Genomic DNA, 15,000 nt, shown 5'->3' on the forward strand with positions numbered 1-15,000 from the left:
TATCTTAGACTTCAATAGTTCTGATGAGTCTCTCAGAAAATAAGACTTAAGTTTAACAATCTCAGACTTCAATAGTTCTGACGAGTCTCTCAGAAAATAAGACTTAAGTTTAACAATCTCAGACTTCAATAGTTCTGATGAGTCTCTCACACAAACCAAGACTTAAGTTTAACAATCTTAGACTTCAATAGTTCTGATGAGTCTCTCACACAAACCAAGACTTAAGTTTAACAATTTCAGACTTCAATAGTTCTGATGAGTCTCTCACACAAACCAAGACTTAAGTTTAACAATCTTAGACTTCAATAGTTCTGATGAGTCTCTCACACAAACCAAGACTTCAGTTTAACTATCTTAGACTTCAATAGTTCTGATGAGTCTCTCACACAAACCAAGACTTCAGTTTAACTATCTTAGACTTCAATAGTTCTGATGAGTCTCTCACACAAACCAAGACTTAAGTTTAACAATCTTAGACTTCAATAGTTCTGACGAGTCTCTCACACAAACCAAGACTTAAGTTTAACAATCTTAGACTTCAATAGTTCTGATGAGTCTCTCACACAAACCAAGACTTCAGTTTAACTATCTTAGACTTCAATAGTTCTGATGAGTCTCTCACACAAACCAAGACTTCAGTTTAACTATCTTAGACTTCAATAGTTCTGATGAGTCTCTCAGAAAATAAGACTTAAGTTTAACAATCTCAGACTTCAATAGTTCTGACGAGTCTCTCAGAAAATAAGACTTAAGTTTAACAATCTCAGACTTCAATAGTTCTGATGAGTCTCTCACACAAACCAAGACTTAAGTTTAACAATCTTAGACTTCAATAGTTCTGACGAGTCTCTCACACAAACCAAGACTTAAGTTTAACAATCTTAGACTTCAATAGTTCTGATGAGTCTCTCACACAAACCAAGACTTAAGTTTAACAATCTCAGACTTCAATAGTTCTGATGAGTCTCTCACACAAACCAAGACTTAAGTTTAACAATCTTAGACTTCAATAGTTCTGACGAGTCTCTCACACAAACCAAGACTTAAGTTTAACAATCTTAGACTTCAATAGTTCTGATGAGTCTCTCACACAAACCAAGACTTAAGTTTAACAATCTCAGACTTCAATAGTTCTGATGAGTCTCTCACACAAACCAAGACTTAAGTTTAACAATCTTAGACTTCAATAGTTCTGATGAGTCTCTCACACAAACCAAGACTTCAGTTTAACTATCTTAGAAATCAATAGTTCTGATGAGTCTCTCACAAACCAAGACTTAAGTTTAACAATCTCAGACTTCAATAGTTCTGATGAGTCTCTCACACAAACCAAGACTTCAGTTTAACAATCTCAGACTTCAATAGTTCTGATGAGTCTCTCACAAACCAAGACTTAAGTTTAACTATCTTAGACTTCAATAGTTCTGATGAGTCTCTCACAAACCAAGACTTAAGTTTAACAATCTCAGACTTCAATAGTTCTGATGAGTCTCTCACACAAACCAAGACTTCAGTTTAACAATCTCAGACTTCAATAGTTCTGATGAGTCTCTCACAAACCAAGACTTCAGTTTAACAATCTCAGACTTCAATAGTTCTGATGAGTCTCTCACACAAACCAAGACTTAAGTTTAACAATCTCAGACTTCAATAGTTCTGACGAGTCTCTCATACAAACCAAGACTTCAGTTTAACAATCTCAGACTTCAATAGTTCTGATGAGTCTCTCACAAACCAAGACTTAAGTTTAACTATCTTAGACTTCAATAGTTCTGATGAGTCTCTCACACAAACCAAGACTTAAGTTTAACAATCTCAGACTTCAATAGTTCTGATGAGTCTCTCACACAAACCAAGACTTAAGTTTAACAATCTCAGACTTCAATAGTTCTGATGAGTCTCTCACACAAACCAAGACTTAAGTTTAACAATCTCAGACTTCAATAGTTCTGATGAGTCTCTCACACAAACCAAGACTTCAGTTTAACTATCTTAGACTTCAATAGTTCTGATGAGTCTCTCACAGAAAACCAAGACTTCAGTTTAACTATCTTAGACTTCAATAGTTCTGATGAGTCTCTCACAAACCAAGACTTAAGTTTAACAATCTCAGACTTCAATAGTTCTGAAGAGTCTCTCACACAAACCAAGACTTAAGTTTAACAATCTTAGACTTCAATAGTTCTGATGAGTCTCTCACACAAACCAAGACTTCAGTTTAACTATCTTAGACTTCAATAGTTCTGATGAGTCTCTCACAAACCAAGACTTAAGTTTAACAATCTCAGACTTCAATAGTTCTGATGAGTCTCTCACACAAACCAAGACTTCAGTTTAACTATCTTAGACTTCAATAGTTCTGATGAGTCTCTCACAAACCAAGACTTAAGTTTAACAATCTCAGACTTCAATAGTTCTGATGAGTCTCTCATACAAACCAAGACTTCAGTTTAACAATCTCAGACTTCAATAGTTCTGATGAGTCTCTCACAAACCAAGACTTAAGTTTAACTATCTTAGACTTCAATAGTTCTGATGAGTCTCTCACACAAACCAAGACTTAAGTTTAACAATCTCAGACTTCAATAGTTCTGATGAGTCTCTCACACAAACCAAGACTTAAGTTTAACAATCTCAGACTTCAATAGTTCTGATGAGTCTCTCACACAAACCAAGACTTAAGTTTAACAATCTTAGACTTCAATAGTTCTGATGAGTCTCTCACAGAAAACCAAGACTTCAGTTTAACTATCTTAGACTTCAATAGTTCTGATGAGTCTCTCACACAAACCAAGACTTAAGTTTAACAATCTCAGACTTCAATAGTTCTGATGAGTCTCTCACACAAACCAAGACTTAAGTTTAACAATCTCAGACTTCAATAGTTCTGATGAGTCTCTCACACAAACCAAGACTTAAGTTTAACAATCTTAGACTTCAATAGTTCTGATGAGTCTCTCACAGAAAACCAAGACTTCAGTTTAACTATCTTAGACTTCAATAGTTCTGATGAGTCTCTCACACAAACCAAGACTTAAGTTTAACAATCTTAGACTTCAATAGTTCTGATGAGTCTCTCACACAAACCAAGACTTCAGTTTAACAATCTTAGACTTCAATAGTTCTGATGAGTCTCTCACACAAACCAAGACTTAAGTTTAACAATCTTAGACTTCAATAGTTCTGATGAGTCTCTCACACAAACCAAGACTTAAGTTTAACAATCTTAGACTTCAATAGTTCTGATGAGTCTCTCACACAAACCAAGACTTCAGTTTAACTATCTTAGACTTCAATAGTTCTGATGAGTCTCTCACACAAACCAAGACTTCAGTTTAACAATCTCAGACTTCAATAGTTCTGATGAGTCTCTCACACAAACCAAGACTTAAGTTTAACAATCTCAGACTTCAATAGTTCTGACGAGTCTCTCTCACAAACCAAGACTTAAGTTTAACAATCTTAGACTTCAATAGTTCTGACGAGTCTCTCAGAAAATAAGACTTAAGTTTAACTATCTTAGACTTCAATAGTTCTGACGAGTCTCTCACAAAATAAGACTTAAGTTTAACTATCTTAGACTTCAATAGTTCTGATGAGTCTCTCACACAAACCAAGACTTAAGTTTAACAATCTCAGACTTCAATAGTTCTGATGAGTCTCTCACACAAACCAAGACTTAAGTTTAACAATCTCAGACTTCAATAGTTCTGACGAGTCTCTCAGAAAATAAGACTTAAGTTTAACTATCTTAGACTTCAATAGTTCTGACGAGTCTCTCACAAAATAAGACTTAAGTTTAACTATCTTAGACTTCAATAGTTCTGATGAGTCTCTCACACAAACCAAGACTTAAATTTAACAATCTCAGACTTCAATAGTTCTGATGAGTCTCTCACACAAACCAAGACTTAAGTTTAACAATCTCAGACTTCAATAGTTCTGATGAGTCTCTCACACAAACCAAGACTTAAGTTTAACAATCTCAGACTTCAATAGTTCTGATGAGTCTCTCACACAAACCAAGACTTAAGTTTAACAATCTCAGACTTCAATAGTTCTGACGAGTCTCTCACAAAATAAGACTTAAGTTTAACAATCTCAGACTTCAATAGTTCTGATGAGTCTCTCACACAAACCAAGACTTAAGTTTAACAATCTCAGACTTCAATAGTTCTGATGAGTCTCTCACACAAACCAAGACTTAAGTTTAACAATCTCAGACTTCAATAGTTCTGACGAGTCTCTCACAAAATAAGACTTAAGTTTAACTATCTTAGACTTCAATAGTTCTGACGAGTCTCTCACAAAATAAGACTTAAGTTTAACTATCTTAGACTTCAATAGTTCTGATGAGTCTCTCACACAAACCAAGACTTAAGTTTAACAATCTCAGACTTCAATAGTTCTGATGAGTCTCTCACACAAACCAAGACTTAAGTTTAACAATCTCAGACTTCAATAGTTCTGATGAGTCTCTCACACAAACCAAGACTTAAGTTTAACAATCTCAGACTTCAATAGTTCTGATGAGTCTCTCACACAAACCAAGACTTAAGTTTAACAATCTCAGACTTCAATAGTTCTGATGAGTCTCTCACACAAACCAAGACTTAAGTTTAACAATCTCAGACTTCAATAGTTCTGATGAGTCTCTCACACAAACCAAGACTTAAGTTTAACAATCTCAGACTTCAATAGTTCTGATGAGTCTCTCACACAAACCAAGACTTAAGTTTAACAATCTCAGACTTCAATAGTTCTGATGAGTCTCTCACACAAACCAAGACTTAAGTTTAACAATCTCAGACTTCAATAGTTCTGACGAGCCTCTCACACAAACCAAGACTTAAGTTTAACAATCTCAGACTTCAATAGTTCTGACGAGTCTCTCACACAAACCAAGACTTCAGTTTAACTATCTTAGACTTCAATAGTTCTGATGAGTCTCTCACACAAACCAAGACTTAAGTTTAACAATCTCAGACTTCAATAGTTCTGATGAGTCTCTCACACAAACCAAGACTTAAGTTTAACAATCTCAGACTTCAATAGTTCTGATGAGTCTCTCACACAAACCAAGACTTAAGTTTAACAATCTTAGACTTCAATAGTTCTGATGAGTCTCTCACACAAACCAAGACTTCAGTTTAACTATCTTAGACTTCAATAGTTCTGATGAGTCTCTCACACAAACCAAGACTTAAGTTTAACAATCTCAGACTTCAATAGTTCTGATGAGTCTCTCACACAAACCAAGACTTAAGTTTAACAATCTCAGACTTCAATAGTTCTGACGAGCCTCTCACACAAACCAAGACTTAAGTTTAACAATCTCAGACTTCAATAGTTCTGACGAGTCTCTCACACAAACCAAGACTTAAGTTTAACAATCTCAGACTTCAATAGTTCTGATGAGTCTCTCACACAAACCAAGACTTAAGTTTAACAATCTCAGACTTCAATAGTTCTGACGAGCCTCTCACACAAACCAAGACTTAAGTTTAACAATCTCAGACTTCAATAGTTCTGACGAGTCTCTCACACAAACCAAGACTTCAGTTTAACTATCTTAGACTTCAATAGTTCTGATGAGTCTCTCACACAAACCAAGACTTAAGTTTAACAATCTCAGACTTCAATAGTTCTGACGAGTCTCTCACACAAACCAAGACTTCAGTTTAACTATCTTAGACTTCAATAGTTCTGATGAGTCTCTCACACAAACCAAGACTTAAGTTTAACAATCTCAGACTTCAATAGTTCTGACGAGTCTCTCACACAAACCAAGACTTCAGTTTAACTATCTTAGACTTCAATAGTTCTGATGAGTCTCTCACACAAACCAAGACTTAAGTTTAACAATCTCAGACTTCAATAGTTCTGATGAGTCTCTCACACAAACCAAGACTTAAGTTTAACAATCTCAGACTTCAATAGTTCTGATGAGTCTCTCACACAAACCAAGACTTAAGTTTAACAATCTTAGACTTCAATAGTTCTGATGAGTCTCTCACAAACCAAGACTTCAGTTTAACTATCTTAGACTTCAATAGTTCTGATGAGTCTCTCACACAAACCAAGACTTAAGTTTAACAATCTCAGACTTCAATAGTTCTGATGAGTCTCTCACACAAACCAAGACTTAAGTTTAACAATCTCAGACTTCAATAGTTCTGATGAGTCTCTCACACAAACCAAGACTTAAGTTTAACAATCTCAGACTTCAATAGTTCTGATGAGTCTCTCACACAAACCAAGACTTAAGTTTAACAATCTCAGACTTCAATAGTTCTGATGAGTCTCTCACACAAACCAAGACTTAAGTTTAACAATCTCAGACTTCAATAGTTCTGATGAGTCTCTCACACAAACCAAGACTTAAGTTTAACAATCTCAGACTTCAATAGTTCTGATGAGTCTCTCACACAAACCAAGACTTAAGTTTAACAATCTCAGACTTCAATAGTTCTGATGAGTCTCTCACACAAACCAAGACTTAAGTTTAACAATCTCAGACTTCAATAGTTCTGACGAGCCTCTCACACAAACCAAGACTTAAGTTTAACAATCTCAGACTTCAATAGTTCTGACGAGTCTCTCACACAAACCAAGACTTCAGTTTAACTATCTTAGACTTCAATAGTTCTGATGAGTCTCTCACACAAACCAAGACTTAAGTTTAACAATCTCAGACTTCAATAGTTCTGATGAGTCTCTCACACAAACCAAGACTTAAGTTTAACAATCTCAGACTTCAATAGTTCTGATGAGTCTCTCACACAAACCAAGACTTAAGTTTAACAATCTCAGACTTCAATAGTTCTGACGAGCCTCTCACACAAACCAAGACTTAAGTTTAACAATCTCAGACTTCAATAGTTCTGACGAGTCTCTCACACAAACCAAGACTTCAGTTTAACTATCTTAGACTTCAATAGTTCTGATGAGTCTCTCACACAAACCAAGACTTAAGTTTAACAATCTCAGACTTCAATAGTTCTGATGAGTCTCTCACACAAACCAAGACTTAAGTTTAACAATCTCAGACTTCAATAGTTCTGATGAGTCTCTCACACAAACCAAGACTTAAGTTTAACAATCTCAGACTTCAATAGTTCTGATGAGTCTCTCACACAAACCAAGACTTAAGTTTAACAATCTCAGACTTCAATAGTTCTGATGAGTCTCTCACACAAACCAAGACTTAAGTTTAACAATCTCAGACTTCAATAGTTCTGATGAGTCTCTCACACAAACCAAGACTTAAGTTTAACAATCTCAGACTTCAATAGTTCTGATGAGTCTCTCACACAAACCAAGACTTAAGTTTAACAATCTCAGACTTCAATAGTTCTGATGAGTCTCTCACAAACCAAGACTTAAGTTTAACAATCTCAGACTTCAATAGTTCTGATGAGTCTCTCACACAAACCAAGACTTCAGTTTAACTATCTTAGACTTCAATAGTTCTGATGAGTCTCTCACAAACCAAGACTTAAGTTTAACAATCTCAGACTTCAATAGTTCTGATGAGTCTCTCACACAAACCAAGACTTAAGTTTAACAATCTTAGACTTCAATAGTTCTGATGAGTCTCTCACACAAACCAAGGCTTCTAGCACTTGAAGCAGTTTAACAGTTCCAAACTTTAACACTGCAAACTATTTTGCTTCTTTATTTAAATTTATTTGGAGGTATAATTTTTGACAACTCAATTAAAGATTAAATACACAATATTGCATTATATACTGTACTTATAAAACAAATATGGATTTGGTTAGATTGCTATAATAACAACTGCGTTTGCGTTTGCTGTGATGTTTCTGCAGAATGCACCAAGAGAGAAGTCAATCTGGTGTTTTTCTTTGATGGATCCAGCAGTATGAAAGCAGTTGAGTTTGAAATGAACAAAGTCTTCATTAACGATGTTATGAAAAAACTTTCAAACTCATCCATAAAGGTAAAACAATCCATCAGCTATGAATTTGGAAACATCAACATGTAAGCCAGCAGGCACGGTTGATGTTTGACATGACGCTGGACAGACATTGCATTTTGATTGAAAATGAAAATTGGGTTGACATCAGTATTTGACGTCAATTTGACATTGACTTAACGTTGGAATTTGGTTACACAACCTAAAAACAACAACATATCAATGTCAGCTGACATCGGTATTGGACATCAATTTAAGATTGACATTAGATGTTGAATTTACGTAGAAGTTTGGTCACCCGACGACGCAACCGAAATTTAACCAAATATCAACATCTTATGTCGTTGTGTGCCTGCTGGAAATAGTTCATAAGATAAATACTGTAGTGTGTATTGAGGTGTGAGCATGACGTCTAATGCTGACAATGTTGTTATTTGTCATCTTTCTGTGAGTCAGTTTGCTGCTGTCCAGTTTTCATCAGAAACACAAACTGTGTTTGACTTCAACGACTATCAGAACGGCTCTGCTGAAGAGAAACTCATGAAAGAGAAACACATGAAATCTCTCACAAACACACACAAAGCAATCAACTACGTTCTGTGAGTGAAACTCATATGATTATGAATGATGACTGAATTTACAGTTTAAGAAATAATGTTAAAAGTTGATATGGTTCAGGCTGTAATTTTACTCTGTTTTTGGACTGTTAAACACTGTCGCTGAAGTTTGACTCATTTCATTCTATAAATTAGAAGTTAAAGCACATTGGTCTAGAAAATACGGAAGCACATTGACATTGAGGCTGAAAGCTGTTCATATGTCATAATATATGATTTGTTATATCACCAGAAAGAATCTGCTGAATAACGTGTCGTCTGGAGCCAATCTCAACGCTCAGAAAGCTCTGGTGATCATCACAGATGGAGACCCCTCTGACAACGATAATAATAATGTCCTCAAGAGATGTGAAGAGCAGAATATCCTCCGTTACATCATTGGGGTGAGTTTCCTTAAAGCTCAAGCATGTCATTTACACTGTATGTTCAGATAGTTTGGTGATTTGGTGTTGCTAGACATACAGAAATGACACACTACACACTGTTGTTCAGGTGGGAAGGGTTAATTTAACCACACTCACTCAGCTGGCATCAGAACCAAAACACAACAACACCTTCTACATTGATAAGTACGATGGACTCAAAGGACTTCTTGACAACCTGCAAAAAAAGATCTACAACATTGAAGGTAAAATGCAAACATGAGGAAAGTGGAATAAAAGCAGCTAATGAAGAATCCACTGACAAAGTGTTTTCCTTCTGTGTTTCAGGGTCAAAGGATGCACTCGGTAGAGACAGACAGAAAGAGTTATCACAGAGTGGATTCAGTGTCATCTACCAGGAGGTAAGAGAGATGTCACATATGAAGTAATCAATTATTTTACTTCATAGTACTTTTTTACTTTTTACATTTACTTTTAGTATACATCTTTCAAAGATTCAATGTCAATGTTTCTCAGCTGACGAGAAGGGCAGTTTTGATCTCTCTCTATTATTGTGTGTAATAAACCAATGCTGAAGCTGCTGTGTTTGCTCCAGGACTCTGTGATCGTGGGTTCGGTCGGATCGAATGAGTGGCGTGGAGCTCTGTATGAAGTGACAGGATCAGGATCTGAGTTCAGAGAGATGGAGATCATCGATCCAGCTGTAAATAAAGACTCGTACATGGGTATGTTGGAGAGTTTGTTTGTTCCTTGTGTGATGTGAAGAGTTTGTGTGTGTTTTAATGATGCTGATGATGTTCAGGTTATTCTACTGTGCTGGGAATGAGAAACGGCGTCTCTCTTCTGTTCTCTGGAGCGCCGCGGGCCGAACACACGGGTCTGGTGACCCTCTTCACCAAGAAGCAACACACATGGACGGTGACGAGGAACATCAGCGGAGAACAAGTCAGTGAAGAAAACCCTCAGACACAATATTAACCCTCTTCATCAGTGAGACCAGGGGCTCCTAAACCTGCAGTCCACTGAGAAGATCAGCAGACCCTTCAAACCACACACACTCTCACGAGTTTCAGTATTTCACCAAAAAACAAACAAACCTCATTCATTTCTAGCCAGTGTTGTGTGACATCGTCTTTGTGAAGCAGAACGTGTTGTTTTCATATTTCATCTGTAAACATCAGGCTATAAAAGCATATGTTACAATGCAATTCCATTCATTTTGATTTCTGTCCTCAGATTGGCTCATATTTCGGAGCGTCTCTGAGTCTGTTGGATGTGGACTCTGATGGAGACTCAGATTTCCTTCTGGTCGGAGCTCCATTATTTTACCAGTCTCAGCCGAGGGCTGAAGGGAGGCTGTACGTCTACCCTTTATCAGAGCAGGTACGCACAGATTCAACACTCTTATTATGATGTTCTTCATGAACAAGCTTCAGGGTAACTGGAAGACTGCTAGTCGTCACCATCATGTTACTCCATTGGGATTGCTGCTGTCATTGGTTCCTATGATGTGAAAGTCGTAGAAATTGCACTGGTGCTGGTCATGTTCTGTTCACTTTCTCTCTCTGTAGTATTTTCAGAAGACGCTGAATTTGAGCGAATCCACCACAGGCAGGTTTGCTGCGTCTGTGGCTTCACTAAAGGACCTGAATGGAGACAGTCTGTCAGATGTGGCGGTCGGAGCTCCGCTGGAGAATGAAGGAGTCGTCTACATCTATCTGGGTGACAGGACACATGGCATAAACCCTGAACACGCTCCTCAGGTGAGAGTTTGCTGTGCTTCCCTCAAACCCAAACTCTGTGTTTGTGCCCACATTTAACCCAGAATATGTTCCCAGATAAACAGACAGACACAATGCTGAGCCGCTGTGATACAGTAGATCTGTTTGTGTGTGTTTAGAGGATCCCAGCACGGTCGGTTCTGCCCGGTCTGCAGCAGTTCGGAGTGTCTCTGTCCGGTCAGATGGACATGAACCATGATAATCTGACAGATATCGTGATCGGAGCACAAGGAGGGATCGTCCTGCTCAAGTACGTCATTCTTTAGTTTGGAGAGTAAATTTGAGGTGCCAAACTACCGAATTTATCACATTATTAACAAACAAACAAAATTTGTCTCACTGTTTGGTATCATGAGCTTTTGATTGTTTTCTTTCTCTTCTCAGGGCTCGACCTGTGATGTCTGTATCTGTGCAGCTCAGTTTCATTCCAAAGGAAATCAGTCTGAACTACTTTGAATGTCCGAGTGACAACACATTTAACGCATTTAATCTCACGTCATGTTTCACAGTGAATGAGCACACCAGCAGCACAGGTAACATCAGTAAAGTTTCAGAGAGTCTCTCTGTCACATGAAGAAAACAGCCTCCATGTCTTACCCTCTCATGTCTCTCAGGATCTCTGGAGAAGAACCTGAATGTTTCTCTGAATCTGAATGTGGACGTGGTACGAAAAATGAGTCGAGGATTCTTTGATCCGATGGATTCGTCGTCCAGGACTCTGCAGCAGTCCGTCCTGCTGGATTCTGGGTTCTCCTGTTTCAACTTCTCCATCTTCATGATGGTACGTGTCGTCTATCACAGCTCCAGCTAATCACAGAGCTTCAGTCTGACGGTGAACGTTGTGTTTTTTCAGCGCTGTGTTGCAGACACAGTCTCTCCTCTGAAGATACGAATGAATTTCTCACAAACTGAGATGTTGTCTGGAAACTCTATGGCTGTTCTTGACATTCACAGCAGGACAGAGGAGTATGTCGAGGTGAGTCTACAAATATCAGATTTTTCTGAGACATTCAAAAGCTCAGTAAAAGTTTTTCTTTTGCTTGTGACAAGGTGCCGTTTCAAAGGAACTGTAATTCAAACAACAGCTGTGTGGCCGATCTGAAGCTGAACTTCAGTTTTACGTGAGAAACAACTGATAAATAAATTAGACATGATGTTAATGTGAAATATGATTGTAAATGCTTCTGAATACTGCCAACCTTCATCAGGTTTTGGTTTTCTATTGAAATGATGGTTTGTTCTGCAGGAACGACACGTTAGTGGTGGTGAATCAAGCTCATTTCAGCATCCTCGTATCGCTGGCAAACCCAGGCGATGACTCCTTCAACACCAGCGTAGTGCTGCATTACCCAGAAGGACTCTCACTCTCAAAATTTGAAGCCATTAAGGTACTGCTGCCAGAATGTCAAACTATAGAGTCAAAAACTTAATAAAAACCCTCATCAAAATGGTTTTAGCTAAATTCTTATCAGACAACACAATTAACTAAATTTCATTCTGCTGCTTTAATAATAACTCCGTTCACTTCTTAAAGGACAACTATTATGCCCCTTTTTACAAGATGTAATATTGGTCTTGGGTGTCCCCAGAATGTGTGTGTGAGGTTTCAGCCCCAAATACCCAACAGATCATTTATTATAACAGCTGAAAAATGTAATTTGGGGGGGGGGGGGGTCTAAAAAAGAGCTGATTTGGAGTGTATGGCTTTAAATGCAAATTAACTGCATATTCCCACCCCGTCTCCTGAAGAGGGCATGGCGTATACGTCTCTCTGCATCGCATATCATTCCATCTTTGGAATTTGACCCTCTAACTCTAGCACTCTCTATTCTAATTTTATTTTATATATCTGTCTTCTTTTTATTTAAAAACAATAATAAAATACACGCACATTTGACCCTTTATCAGTTGCATATTTATTCTCTAACTGCTAGCTTTCCTTGTAAAACTAACACTAGCTTTCTTTTTTCTATTCTATCTACATGTTTCTTATAAAAAAACAAAATACAAAAAAAACAAACAAACAAAAAAACACTAGGTTTCTTTGTTCTATATTCTATCTACTTGTTTTCGTAAAAAAAACAAAACAAAAAAAAAACTTTCTACGTGTACTGCGTTAGGCTAACCAAGACTTGTAATAGCACTTGCATGTTGTTGCTCTTTTGTTGGTTTTGATTGCTTCTTATGTCCTCATTTGTAAGTCGCTTTGGATAAAAGCGTCTGTTAAATGACTAAATGTAAATGTAATATCTACAGCAATAAACAGCTGGTAGGAGCATCATAACCGGTTTTCAGCCGTACATATGGGAAGCCAAATGCGCTGAAAGTGTGATGAAACAGCGTGATGTTACAGAGCTTGCGCTCGCGCTGACCTGTCATTGGATCAATGGACCGAGCCGCGCGACTGCGCTAACAAACTAATCTCACGCTACGAACGGCATGAACTAATCTCACAAGCACGGCGCTTATCAGTTAAAAATACTTAATGTACAAACACAAATATGGTAAAAATGCTAAGCACTATAATGACATGACATTCACAAAGGAGTCTGGAGTGATGCACGTATTTAGGTAGATTTTGAGGCGCATTACCTTGAAAAATGAAAGTAATCCACAGCGTCCTCAGCAGCTCAGATGTTGGGAGAAAATGAAGACTCTTATGTTAAGTCTTACATCCACACACAGAGCACGGGGATTGCTTGCGAGGGAATGACGGTACAGCTGCCCGAGCGCAGAGAAAATGAAGGACAGCGTACAACCGCTGAGGGCCGTGGACCAGCTCTATGAACCCCGTGGCCTGGCTCCTTTGCACTTCTCCACAACTTGACCCTAAAGAATTAGTTAATTACAGACCAATTTCTAATCCCCATTTTCTGTCAAAGATACTAAAAAATGTAGTATCCTCACAACTATTTTCCTTCTTAGAGTAAAATGGTATATGTGAGGATTTCACTGAGACTGCTCTCATTAGAGTTACAAATGACCTGCTTCTATCATCTGATCGTGGTTGTATCTCTCTATTAGTGCTACTGGATCTTAATGCCGCGTTCGACAATAATGACCACAACATTCTTTTGAATAGACTAAAAAACTTTGTTGGCATTAGTGGAAGTGCATTAGCATGGTTCAAATCGTACTTATCTGACCGTCATCATACCAATCACAAGTGCAGTACGGAGTACCTCAAGGCTCAGCACTAGGACCGTTACTTTTTACACTTTACATGTTTTCCTTGGGAAATATAATTAGGAAACACAGTGTTAGCTTTCTCTGTTGGTAGTTTTCACTGCTTGTCACTTCATTCTGTTATGCAGCTCTGTATTTCTTCACAGCCCAATGAATTTGCAAAACTAACGGAAAGCGTAGTTGACATAAAAAATGGATGAATAGTAATTTCTTACTGCTAAATTCTGAAAAAAAAACAGAAGTTAATTATCAGACAAAAGCCCTCTGCATGTAATAACCTAGAACACTGTCTAACACTTGATGACTTCTCTCTCAATTCGTCGTCATCAGTCAGGAACCTAGGTGTGCTGTTTGATAGCAATCTTTCTTTTGAAAGCCATGTTTCTAGCATTTGTAAAACCGCATTTTTCATCTAAAAATATTACTTAACTACAACCTGTGTCCTCAATGTCAAATGCAGAAACATTAATTCATGCGTTCATGACTTCAAGGTAAGATTATTTATTGGGTGGTTCTCTGCACGTTTAATAAACAAACTCCAGTTGGTCCAAAATGCAGCAGCTAGAGTTCTTACTAGAACCAGGAAGTATGACCATATTATCCTGGTTCTGTCAACACTGCACTGCCTCCCTGCTAAACATCGTATAGATTTTAAAATCTTGCTAATTACTTATAAAGCCCTGAATGATTTAGCACCTCAGAGAGATTATAGTCCTTCCATCTTCAGAAATGTTTGTGTGAATTAGAACCGGTATTCACTACAAAAAATGGTTTTTATTTTATTTCCAGTAAAACACTATTAAACAGAGCTGTGTGTCATTTAGAATTGAACTGAACTTTAAGTTGAACTTTAAATTCCAATTCAGTTCCTGACATGTTCAAACATGAGATTTGCAGAAATGCAGAACTGCAATTCAAATGTGAATGTAAGGAAGTTAAATAAAAATGAACTAAAATGCAAATAAATTAATATGACTATTTTTACTAGAAAGATAATGTTGGATTAAATGTTTTATTTGTTTCTTTTTAAAGTTCAAAATAGATGGATGGATAGGTTTGCCTCAAATGTAGAAAACTGTGTATAGTTTATATAT

At 37.3% G+C, this 15,000-nt stretch overlaps 1 protein-coding gene across 1 annotated transcript in view; it reads left to right on the forward strand.

Annotated features, from left to right (window-relative positions):
* Positions 1-15,000, forward strand: part of LOC306874107 (integrin alpha-L-like) — a 26,828-nt gene that overhangs the window by 2,395 nt on the left and 9,433 nt on the right. Inside the window, exons 6-20 of the mRNA XM_079423878.1 lie at positions 7,833-7,963; positions 8,396-8,538; positions 8,789-8,939; positions 9,049-9,184; positions 9,267-9,340; positions 9,535-9,664; positions 9,742-9,884; positions 10,176-10,322; positions 10,511-10,702; positions 10,840-10,970; positions 11,105-11,253; positions 11,335-11,501; positions 11,574-11,696; positions 11,771-11,841; positions 11,967-12,108. Coding sequence (XP_079280004.1) covers positions 7,833-7,963; positions 8,396-8,538; positions 8,789-8,939; positions 9,049-9,184; positions 9,267-9,340; positions 9,535-9,664; positions 9,742-9,884; positions 10,176-10,322; positions 10,511-10,702; positions 10,840-10,970; positions 11,105-11,253; positions 11,335-11,501; positions 11,574-11,696; positions 11,771-11,841; positions 11,967-12,108 — 2,030 coding nt within the window. The remainder of the gene's footprint in view (positions 1-7,832; positions 7,964-8,395; positions 8,539-8,788; positions 8,940-9,048; positions 9,185-9,266; positions 9,341-9,534; positions 9,665-9,741; positions 9,885-10,175; positions 10,323-10,510; positions 10,703-10,839; positions 10,971-11,104; positions 11,254-11,334; positions 11,502-11,573; positions 11,697-11,770; positions 11,842-11,966; positions 12,109-15,000) is intronic.

The sequence above is a fragment of the Barbus barbus genome, assembly GCF_936440315.1.
Source record: "Barbus barbus genome assembly, chromosome: 8".
Classification (NCBI taxonomy): Eukaryota; Metazoa; Chordata; class Actinopteri; order Cypriniformes; family Cyprinidae; genus Barbus; species Barbus barbus.